General features: G+C 33.1%; 1 protein-coding gene across 4 annotated transcripts in view; it reads left to right on the plus strand.

Moving 5' to 3' along the window:
• Positions 1–12,242, plus strand: part of PPP4R3B (protein phosphatase 4 regulatory subunit 3B) — a 69,095-nt gene that overhangs the window by 42,704 nt on the left and 14,149 nt on the right. For all 4 annotated transcript variants that reach the window (XM_047745284.1, XM_047745283.1, XM_047745282.1 and 1 more), the window contains 4 exons: positions 3,561–3,692; positions 4,762–4,864; positions 7,176–7,217; positions 9,216–9,374. In XM_047745284.1, the coding sequence (XP_047601240.1) occupies positions 3,561–3,692; positions 4,762–4,864; positions 7,176–7,217; positions 9,216–9,374 (436 nt within the window). The remainder of the gene's footprint in view (positions 1–3,560; positions 3,693–4,761; positions 4,865–7,175; positions 7,218–9,215; positions 9,375–12,242) is intronic.

Here is a 12,242-nt window from a genome sequence, read left to right on the forward strand (position 1 = left end):
GCCTGCCTCTCTGCCTACTTGTGATCTCTATCTGATAAATAAATAAAATCGTTTAAAAAAAAAGAAAAAAGAATATTGTATGCTTAAAAATATGCTGAGAAAATAGATACTATGTTAAGTGTTTATATCACAGAAAAAAAGAAAAACCAACTTAGAATGGTTTTACCTAATGAAAGTTTTAGTAATGTCACAGTAAGTCTTGAAGCAGCTCCATGATGACAGAAGACTTTCATCTTTTGAGTCAGTCATCCTCATTTTCTGGTTTTAATGTCTATTACTTTGAGATCGTAAGATGGCTATTCCACCTCCAGGAATAAGAAGGGCAGAGAGCAAAATAATGGCTGGAAAGCTTTCATGTTTTATTTTAAAACACTTTCCTGGAGCTTCCAATTAAAAATTTCTCCTTGGATTTCTTTGTCCAAAAGTAAGTTACCCTTAGCTATGAAGAATGCTGGGAAATTGTGTTTTAGCTAAGTACATTGCCTCTAAACAAAATTTGGGCTCTGCTAGCAAAACAACGAAAATAGAGACTAAGTGGGTGCCTCATAGTATCAGCCACATTGTCTCCTCTCTGGCTACCTAACTTTCATACATGTTTTTCTTTCCTCACCCACCTTTCCCTCAAGGGACATAAATCAAATTTCCATTATTTGAGTGTTAGGTAGTCTTCTTCAAGTCCAGGTAAGACTCCTAGTATTTCAGTAACCTATAAACAGAAAGATAATTTATCTGCCCCCAACATTAAGCAAAACTGCTTTTGTCTGGGAAGAGGGAGAACATACTTACAGCAAACCTTCATTCATAACTGTGATACACTAGTTCATCAGATACTTGTTGAATAGCAGTAGCTTGGACTCCTTGTCCCAGGAGGTTCTTGATTAACAAAAGCAGCTGTCTCTAAAGAAATGCCCCTTGCCTATTTTTTTCCAAAGCCTTTCTTCCCTCAGGATATTATCAGCTGTGGCTACATCTGAGTTGGGCAATAGAAGATGCCTTTCCTCCAAGGATCTATATAATCTTCACAGTCTCCTTTCTGTTGGTGTGAGTTCTCTGGCCAAGTGGTGGTCTTAAAGATTGAACAGTCATGGACTGTTGCCTATTTTAAAACTTTCTTGACAATTAAGCTTCCTCAACTATTTAGTAGCCTTCCAGACTATTTGCTTCTTACGGATTTTAAAGATCTTATCCAAATGTAGTCTTTTTTTTTTTTTTTTTTTTTAAGACTTATATATTAGAGTGTACCAGGAGCTGTGGGAGGGGCCAAGGGAGAGAGAGAGAATCTCAGGCAGACTCCCCAATGAGCACAGAGCCCAACTGGGGTCAGTCTCATAACCCTGAAAGCATGACCTGAGTAAAAACCCAAGAGTCAGATGCTCAACTAACTGAAACATCCAAGTACCCTGTATCCAAACATAAACTTTAAACCTAGAGATTTCAATTTATCTGCTGACCTCTGCCCTTCCTATCTGAAGCCTGGGGATCTTGAAATGTTTTAAAGAATAGCATTCAGTGGTGTATATACCTCTCTCTGGCAGGGAAGTCTTACAGGCCTGAGAAAGGCAGTTCTTTTCTTACCTCCTAAAAAGGCTATAGTTCTCTTTAACAGTCTGTTTCACCATGAAATATGTAAATTAGCTTTTGTCAATTTTGTAAGTTACTGAATTATGGTACTCAGTTTGGCATTGATACTGCTGGAGCAGGATTTATGAGAAACTGCATGTAAGAGAGAAGACCAAAAAAGTTTGAAGACTGTATTGAAATGACGTTTCAGTGTATGAGCTATACCTTAAGTATTTCTTGCCTCTCTGGTTTTATTTAGATGTAACCTAAATTCATCATTTATTATTTTTTTGTGCCTAGTTTTAAATGAATGAACTTATGAAAGAGGATTATATATAATTCAAATTATCTGAGGACCTAATTAACTGGTAGAATGTAAGTAGTACACATTGACATAAATGTAAAGTAAGTAAATGCCATAGCATTGTTCTGAGGAAAGTTTATTTTATGACACCTTGTCATAATATGTTAACATTTTACATGAGTTAAGCTTTGCCAATCGTGCCACTATAAGAAAGAGCAGCAGATTAGTGTAGAATCTACCATTTCTTCCAATTGAAATGAGGCTTGGGTCTGGATTTATTAATTAGCTCTATGAATTTTATTTCATAAATCGTAATTCCTCTTTGAAGAGATTTTATTTTGTTTTTAATGCCATGACAGAATTGATTCATTGGTCTTGAAATTTTGAAACATGGTAGGGGCTAGGATTCTAATTTTAAGCAGCTAAGTCCCTGTGACATGCTTTTGTTGGTTCTTAACAGAATTTAAGAACACAAACAACTTTACAGGGAAATATTTTTGGAAACCACAGTATGTTCAGTTTAAGGGGCTAACACAACAAAATAATAACAAAAAGTGCTTTATACTGGGGACGACTGGGTGGCTCAGTCAGTTAAGCGTCTGCCTTCTGCTCAGGTCATGATATTCTGGGTCCTGGGATAGAGCCCCATATCTGGCTTCCTGCTCATCAAAGAGTCTGCTTCTCCCCCTGCTCTTGCAAATGCACACACACTCTCTCTCAAGTAAATAAAGTCATTTTTTAAGTGCTTTATACTGAATATTTTTATTACTTTACAGAGTTCTCCCAATTTAAAAGTTCATCTTAATTCCATGCAGTTCCCTTATTTCATCTTCAGTTACTACCTTTCTTCCCCCAATAATAAACATGTTCTCAATCAACTGATGTCAAAACGTTTTTCTTTATACTGTACTTCAATTTCTAAGACTTTTTTTTTTTAAGATTTTATTTTGTTATTTGACAGAGAGAGACACAGTGAGAGAGGGAATACAGGTAGGGAGAATGGGAGAGGGAAAAGCAGCCTTCTCGTCAGCAAGGAGCCCAATGTGCGTCTCAATCCCAGGACACTGGGATCATGACCTGAGCCCAGGGCAGACACTTAACGACTGAGCTACTCAGGCGCCCGTTAAGATTGCTTAAAAATACAGGCAAAAGGTAAATAAATTTTGTATCTGCAAGCTACTTTGTAGTTTCAAAGTTAAGACCGAAAAGCATGCAACTAATGCATATCTCTGTGGTTAGGTTATTATGTAACAGTGTAGTACATCCACTTGCTTCCTATGGAGAGTTGTATACTGGGTTTTCTCACTTTTTTGCTAGAAAGGATTTTCTCGTTTGAAGCTCAGATAATCTGTGTTTTAGGGTCACATGGTGTGTGATCCTCCTCAGTCAGCTTCTAAATTCATATCTGAGGCTGAAACCTAGAATGAGAATCTATTAGAATCTCCAGTGAACAAGAATCACTGGTAAATGATTTTGTTTCTCACTTCCCTATATTGATGTTGCCGTAAGCTTTAGTGTGCTCTGCTTTTTTTAGTGGGCCTTTTTCACTCTAGTGTATTTATAGAACTTGGAAAAAATACTAGGAACATAAAAGTTTAAATAAGTTCATGTATTCTTTGGTTCTGATTTTGTTCTTTCAGCTGGTATATTTGTCGCATATTCAAACCAGTTCTAATGGAAGTACATTTTCTTTCAGGATATCCTTCTCATTAATGTAGTAATTGAACAAATGATCTGTGATACTGATCCTGAGCTAGGGGGTGCTGTTCAGTTAATGGGACTTCTTCGTACTCTAATTGATCCAGAGAACATGCTGGCTACAACTAATGTAAGAAATTATTCTGAGATAAAAATATTTTGGTTTAGGCAGTTTTAGAGGATTTCATGTATAATAAATTATGTATAAATGCATAAATAATAAATGTAAAATCTTAAAATTTGTACAATTTTTAAAAATAATAAATACTTGAGCATTTGTACACTTGGTATCCAAGTAGCTGTTGTGTTCCTGTAGCAGTTTATTTGTGGCAAAATAGAAGATTGTAATCTGGGAAAATCTTAGTAAAATGTTAGCATTTCTGTTTATGGCTCTTGGCCTTATTCTGTTAACTTCTTAAAAATTAATATACAACATAAGTAACATATTTAACACTGCTGAGCTGTAAACAGTAAAAATGGCTAAGATGGTAAATTTTAATGTTAACGTGTTTTTTAATCATAGTGGAAAAAATTAATATGTACTGAATGATCTCAACTGCATAGTAAGAGAAATCATTCAGAAAAGACTTATGGAAGTATTCCAAAATATTAATAATTGTCTCAAAATTCTGGGATTTTTTTCTTTATAAAATTCTCTCATATTTAGAGAAGAATATATTGTTTTTAAATCATTACTTGTTTATGAGACCATTGTATAAAAATAGTGGTCAAAAAAATCAAAAGGCACTGTTTCCCAAATTTCCAATTAAGAAATTTTTGAAATTTAGAAAATAGATCTAAATTCTGTCGTGTTTCAAATGGCTTCATAAATCAGTTTGGTGTTTTTTCATATTTGAATATTCTATGAATGGAGTTTCAAATTTTCAGCAATTAATAAGTTGCTCCTCTCAACATTGCTTGGTAGATCTTCATTCCATTTCAGATCATAAGCATATTAGAAAAAAAATTCTTCTGAATAATTTTCCTCAGAAAATTTTTTTATAATCTTATTTTCATTTTAATTTAGTAATATGAAATAGATTTGATTTTTCAGTTCTGCAGAAATACAGTTAAGGTGAATATAACTATTTTTTTTGTTCTTTAATGATATCTTAAAGTATCTGTTGTATATAATCACTAATTCTTAAAGATATTAATTAAAAGATAATAAAATATTTTTTTAATTCTGTATGTTTCAGAAAACTGAAAAAAGTGAATTTCTAAATTTCTTCTACAACCATTGTATGCATGTTCTCACAGCACCACTTTTGACCAATACTTCAGAAGACAAGTGTGAAAAGGGTAGGGTCTCTTACTTACCTGCTTATGATTTCCATTTTTAAAGAGTGAAATAAGTAGTATAACTGTAACAGGCTGTCTGCTCAGTGCATTATATGACAAGGAAAAATTAGAAAATCCAAGGGGAACCATCATGTTGGAGAATAATTTGGCAACATAGTAAAGCTCTTTAATTCACAACATAAGGATGGAAAGTTGATGGGTTAATCAAAAAAGTTGGTTAAAGTAGAGAACGGTTTAAAAAAGTAAACTCTGTAAACATTCTAATGCTGACTCATTTGCTAATACTTTATATAGGGGCAAGACTTTCTTTTTAATGTATTTTTTTTTAAATTTCCATGTCATCTTTTATCCATAAACTACACCCATAATTCATCAGCTACTTCTAGTTTTACTGACTTCTAGACTGTAGACTGTATTCAGCTTAGCCATAGATGGTACATTATTATGATATTTCATCAGTCTGTGATATTTAAAGTATGTAATCATACTGCCAAAAATAGTGTAAACAAAGGACTTTTGATAAGCATGCAACTCAACTGGTTAAATGAGGGATGGGAGGGGTAGTTTTCTGAGAGTGTTGGTTAATCCAATGAGTCATTTTAAAAGGGAGTCAATTAAAGAGAATGTTTGCTAAATTAATTAGTTGTAAAATGGGCACAGCTTACATAATACTATCACTTCAATTTCTGAGGGAACATTTATGCATACGTGTGACAAGTACAAGAATGTATAAAAAAATAAAGAACATGTGGTATATTCATACAGTGGAATACTCGATAGCAGTTAAAAACTGAATTTTGAACTATTAACTAGTTCTTGAAAATACAAAATTGGATAAAAAAGCATGTTGCAGGGATGCCTGGGTGGTTCAGTCAGTTAAGCAGTTGCCTTCAGCTCGGGTCATGATCCCAGGGTCCCGGGATGGAGTCCCGCATGGGGCTGCTTGCTCAGTGGGGAGCCCGCTTCTCCCTCTGCCTCTGCCTGCCACTCTGCCTGCTTGTGCTCTCTCTCTCTGACAAATTTTTTTTAAAAATCAAAAAGCATGTTGCAGAATGTTTTCATGCAGAACGGTTTTATTTGTATAAATTAAGATAAATGCATTTTTAATTTTAATTTTAAAATAAAACACTTGCAGCATACAGAAATGTTTAGATAATTATATAGCAGATACCATATATTTCCTGTCAGCTTTATCAAAACTAACTTGCCCAATTTTTTTTTTCAAAATTTTTTTGAAAAGAAAATAAATTACAGTAATTGTTGGAGTTTCCTATGCACCTCTTCATATTCTCACTTCACCCCCATCCCTCAAGGAATGTTGAATTTGAGGTTTATCACCCAGTGTCTGTTTATATTACTATAAGTGTAATGTATTATTTTTCATGTTTCCAAACTTGATATGAATTGATTTCTGTTGTACACATTGTTCTGCTTTTTTTTTTCTCTTATTCAGTAAGATTTTGAAATCTATCCATATTGATACCTGGAGTTCTTATTTATTTTTAAGTCTTGTATAGTATTCTCTATGAGTATGTTGTAATTTAGCCACTCTGCTTCTAACGTACATTTAAGTTGTTTCTAGTTTTTGCTGTTACATACATTGCTGCGATAGACATTCATATTTTTTCCTGTGCAAATGTGCTGTAAAATATATGTCTAAAATTTAGAACTTATAATATCCTACTTTTTTAAAACTTCAAGACATAAATTATAATAATACTGTGTTATTCTGGAGTTTAAGAAATTTTTGTAGCGAGAGAAAGATACCCTAATTATTGGAGGATGACTAAGATGTAAAAGAAAATGTGTCCGTCTTTTCTCTGGTTGTAACCTCACTTTTTTATCAGAATATTTATTGTCTTTTAACAATTCCTCATCCATACCCAATTCTATAAAAGGTGGCAGATATAGGTATAATATTTAAATGAAACAACTATTTTTTTAAATTAAAGTATAGTTGACACAAGATGCTACGTTTCTTTCAGTAAACAGCATGGTTGTTTCACAAGTCTGTACATTAAGCTTCGCTCACCACAAGTGTAGCTCCCATCTCTCCTCATGTAATGCTGTTACGGTATCATTGACTATATTCCCTGTGCTGTACCTTTTATCCCTGTGACATACATTCATAACTGGAATCCTATATCTCCCTTCTCCCATTTTGCCCATCCCCTCAACCCCCTCACAACTAATTCTTGACAGTTACTCAGGTAAAATGAGATTATGACCAAAGACATCCTTTGTATGTTGTAAAGGACTAGGAAAATAGAAGTAATTATTACTGAAGTAACTGACTTATTTTTTTTGTTAGATAATATAGTTGGATCTAACAAAAACAGCACGATTTGCCCTGGTAAGTATGAATTTTATTTTATGAACTAATACAAAATTGTAAGCTTTTATTGCTCAGAGTATAATGCATTTATTTATACAAGGCTTAGAAAGGCTTATTTTTTTAAAAATCCAAAAAAGTTTACCTATTTCCTTTATTGTAAAGAAAAACATTCCATTTTCTCTAATATAAAAGATGGAAAACTGGTTGGAATTTTGTTTTTGTTCTTCACTGTAAATTTAGAGCTTGTTTTCTGTTTTTTTTTTTTTTTTTTTGAGAAGACATCTGAAAGTTGAGAATTTTATTTTAGTTCATTATTTTTGAAACCTAGTAAACTAAGGCCAGCTAGGAACTAGTGTTAGTTTTCATGACAGCATTATGCTTACGTATTATTTATGAACCTGAGTGTAAGCACTGTTGCTTCTACTTGGAACATGCATACCAGGGATGGGGCTAGGAGAATAGAAAATACGCTGTGTGCACCTAGCATCCTGTCTTTTCTACCGGGCTCAGTAGTGGTTTAGGAGAGCCAGTTTCAAATGAGGAGACCTTCAGAGATTGGATTAGTTAGAGATGAAATTATTAATTTCATGTCCTAATTTGAGAAAGTGAAAACAAGATATTTAATTAACACTGCAGATCATTGTTACAAAATCTTTTGTGAATAAAATTAGGGAATTGAGAAATTAAGAGAATGTAATTTTTTTAATGGTGAGGGACTAGTTCAGATACTGACTGTGGTGTTTGCTGTTACACAGATGGGCCTGAAACAAGTAAAACTCTTTACTTGCATTTAGCATAGGAAGGATCTTTTAAATACCAGAACTGTATTTTGTATTTTTAATGGCTATTCTGTTATCAAAAGAATGCTGATTTATTCCTGATAGCATCATAGTTCCACAAAATATTTATGTGTGTAATCTTCTTGAAAAATAAAATAGTTGGACTAGATTTATTCTGTAAGGCTGTGGTTCCAAAATTTCCTCACAGTTTAATATTTCTTGCCTAAAACATTTATAATAGGTGTCAGTAGTTACTGACATAAGCCCTTTGACATATATTCAGTTTCGATGTTTAGGAACCAATTTGAAATCATTTCATTAAAGTATATACCAAGGCCTCTTGAGGGAAGAAAAGGCTTTACTTTAGTAAGCCTCTCATGGATATCATATTTTGATGTTAAAAAGATAAAAAAAACCATAAGTGACTCTTAATCTCACAAAACAAACTGAGGGTTGATGAGGGGAGGGGGGTTGGGAGGGGAGGTGGGGTTATGGACATTGGGGAGGGAGGGTATGTGCTATGGTGAGTGCTGTGAAATGTGTAAACCTGGCGATTCACAGACCTGTACCCCTGGGGATAAAAATACATGTTTATAAAAAATAAAATATAAAAAGAAAAAAAAAGCACAGATGCAGCAATAAACAAAAATAAATTCCTTATGTTCTTGGTTGAATTAAAGTATATAAAGTTTTTCTGAAAAAAAAAAATCTCAATGTAATATTTTTCACTTTATATTCAAGTAGCCAAAAATGTCCTTTCCTTAAAGATGTCTTTTTAAGGAAAGCATATTAATTTTTCTTAGAAAGTTTCGTTGCACCGTGTTAGGCAAAAAGCTTGAGGTATTTCCTCTTTACTGGGGACCCTTTAATAGATTTGTTAATATTAATAATGAAAGCAGCACACATTAAGGAAGTATTTCTAAGAAGATCTCAATGAGATCAATGAGGGTTTTCTTATCATGTATGTATTTTTTTTATTGAGGCTTTCTTTCCTCTTAACATTAATAAGTATTTTATACAAAAGCCATAGAAGGTATCCATCTAGTCAATAAAAATGAATAGTATTGGAGAGTCTGCTAATGAAAAACTAAAAATCTGTAGTTTCTTTAATTGATAATAATGAGGATTAGAAATAGGGTTTTACTTTTGCTCTAAAATATGAGGCATAAACTGTATTCTCTTTATTTAGGTGAATTATAATATTTATTTTATTTTCCTGTGATGACTTTCTTTGTAGATAATTATCAAACAGCACAGCTGCTTGCCTTAATTTTAGAACTACTCACATTTTGTGTGGAACATCACACGTATCACATAAAAAACTATATTATGAACAAGGACTTGCTAAGAAGAGTCTTGGTCTTGATGAATTCAAAGCACACTTTCCTGGCCTTGTGTAAGTAACAATTTAAAAAAATATTCTTGTAAGGTATTTTAAGGATCAGTATTTTTAATAGAGATAAAACCTGAAGTTATCCATGTGAATTGATTTATTTTTTAGCAGTATATATACTATCAAAGAGATGATTATGAGAAGTACTAATCTTTTGTTTTATTTAAAGGATAAGAGGAATAGGTCGTGGTGCTTTCCTACCCACATATTACTCACATTTAGATTGAATTAGCTTAACTCTTGCAATAAAATACCATGTACAATGACAACATTTCACTAATAGAACAAGTCCTGCTGTCTTTCACATCTTCTTCACCAAACTGTCATTTATAGTGCCTTTTTTTTTAAAGGTTTTATTTATTTATTATTTGAGTGACAGAGAACACAAGCAGAGGGGTGGAGAAGAGGGAGAAGCAGGCTCCCCACTGAGCAGGGAGCCCAACGTGGGGCTTAATCCCAGGACCCGAGATCATGACCTGAGCCAAAGGCAAACACTCAACCAACTGAGCCACCCAGGCGCCCATATAATGACTTTTTTATACCTTTGAAATATGGGCCTTGAAATGTTTTTGTTTAACTCGGGTTATTTATTGAACTTGTGAAATAACTTACCAGTATTCCCCCTCAGTATACCACTTGGACCAACAATAAGCAAACTTAAATTCTGATATTTAGCATCAGTGTTGATTTTTGTCAAACTGTTAAGTTTCCTCTTCATATTTTTACTGCAAATAGAGATAAAGCAACCTCCTTCACCCTCCAAATAAAAAGAGCTTTGTGTTAAAATTGAAACATTTAATGTATAGAGAAAAGATTAATCTCCCAGCTACTTTTTTTAAGGCCTTAAAAGTCACCACCATTAACTGCGTGCACAATTTTTCCTATTCTTTTTTACACATCTGTACTAAGTTACGCAAACATTCACACTCCTATACGTCTTTTTATTTTTATAAAAACAGGATCATATTAACATACTTCTCAGCCTCTCAGTATTACTCTACGTGATGAAATATGGTCTCAACTATATTTTTTTCTTAAATATAGTTGAGTAACACTTGATGGAGTGGCTCTTCCATAATATATTCTGCTGTTCTGTAGTGCACAGAGTATGGGATTGTTGAGTATTATGCCACTCCAAAGAACACTGTAGTAAATAGTCTAGTATATAAATCTTTTAAGTACTGGTTTCTTTATTTCCATAGTATGGATTCCCAATAATGATAATGCCAGGACAAAATGTTTAGTTTTAATGTATCCTTTTAAATTTGAATTTCATATACAGCCTCCAGATTACTTTCCCAAAAGATTGAAGCACTTGACACTCTTGCAGCACTATGTTACTGATTCCTAAAATGTTATGAAGAGGATGATGGAAAATGGGGTATTCCACTTGTGTTTTAATTTACATTTTCCTTGACATACTATATATTTTCCTATTTTAGTGCTTTTGAATTTTATCTGTGTGAATTGCCTATTTTTTTCTTAGAGCTCTTTTTGTTTTAGGGATATTAATTTATCACATTTGGGGGGAAAAAATGTCCCAGTCTCATTTATCTTTTGCATTTGCCTTTATTTATAGTATTTTTTAAATATATAATAGTTTTAAGATTCTCTATGATGAAAAATATGTCTCTTTTCCTTTTATGAGTTTTGGGGTTTTTATCTTGCCTAGGAACATCTCCTATGTCCTAAGATTATGCAAATAAAATACTCTCCTCAGTTTACTTCTCATTTTTATTATTTCTTTTTTTTACTTATATATGTAATACGTTTGAAGTCTGTTTTTATATATGGTTTGGAGGGTCTTGCTTTGTTTTCTTTCAAATGGATAGCAGGTTGTGCCAGTTCCCTTATTAAATAAACTGTGTTTTTCTTACTGAATTAAAATTTCTCTTGTTGTATAGTTAGTTGCTATATATAGCTTATGTCTTGTTTCTGAGCTATTTTTTCTAAACCTGTCGTTTTATTAGATGAGATAAATAGGAAAGTTTATTCTTAGGCCACTGAGCCTCTTGTAAGGTTTAATATCTGCTAAGTCCCTGCTTTATTTTCCTTCTCATAGTTTTCTTGGTTCTCAGATATTTGTTCTTCCATAATAAAAAATAATTTTATCTAGTTCATTGTGACCAGATTATGTTAAAATTTTCTATCAATTTTGGAAGGATTGATGTTCTCATGATAGGTATTCCTATCTGGCTTTCTGTAAATAGTCCTTTTGGATGAGTGCAGAGTATCCTGTTTATGTGGATATATCACAGCTGAACAAACCTCCAGTATTTAAATGTTTGCATTGGGTCAAGATTTCCATCATAAGTAGTGCAGTTGTAGCTATACCATGTCATTCACCCATTCACCAGCAGTGTATGAGAGTGCCTGCTTGCTCACTTACTTAGTCTTTTCAGTCATAAATAACTATTTCTAGTCCTGCTACAAAAAGGCAATGTTAAAAAAAACAAAAAGGCGATGTTATATAAGTCTAGCGCTTCTCTTCACACTTGTTTGTGTTTTTTTGGTTTGGAGGTTTTTTCTTCACACTTGTTTAGTGTTCCAGTTATCATACATTTAAACCTTATGTGGCCCATTTCAGTTTTATTCTTAGATAGTATTTGGAACCTCTTTTGACAGGCACAGCTTCTTTTAATGACTTCAATCTGTGAACAACAGGTTGGAAATGAGAGACATTTCCTTTCAGTATTTAAAATTCAAAAAGCCTGCCTGACCTGCCACAGTTCATGTTTACCAAATACAAAACAGCTCATAGGCAATTGGTAAACAAGGGCTAAAATGTATAGGATTAAAATGTATATGGTATAATGTATAGGTAGTGTCGGTTCACGGATGATTTTTCCAAGGCAAAGAGAACTGAAATAG

The sequence above is a fragment of the Lutra lutra genome, chromosome 9, assembly GCF_902655055.1.
Source record: "Lutra lutra chromosome 9, mLutLut1.2, whole genome shotgun sequence".
Classification (NCBI taxonomy): domain Eukaryota; kingdom Metazoa; phylum Chordata; class Mammalia; order Carnivora; family Mustelidae; genus Lutra; species Lutra lutra.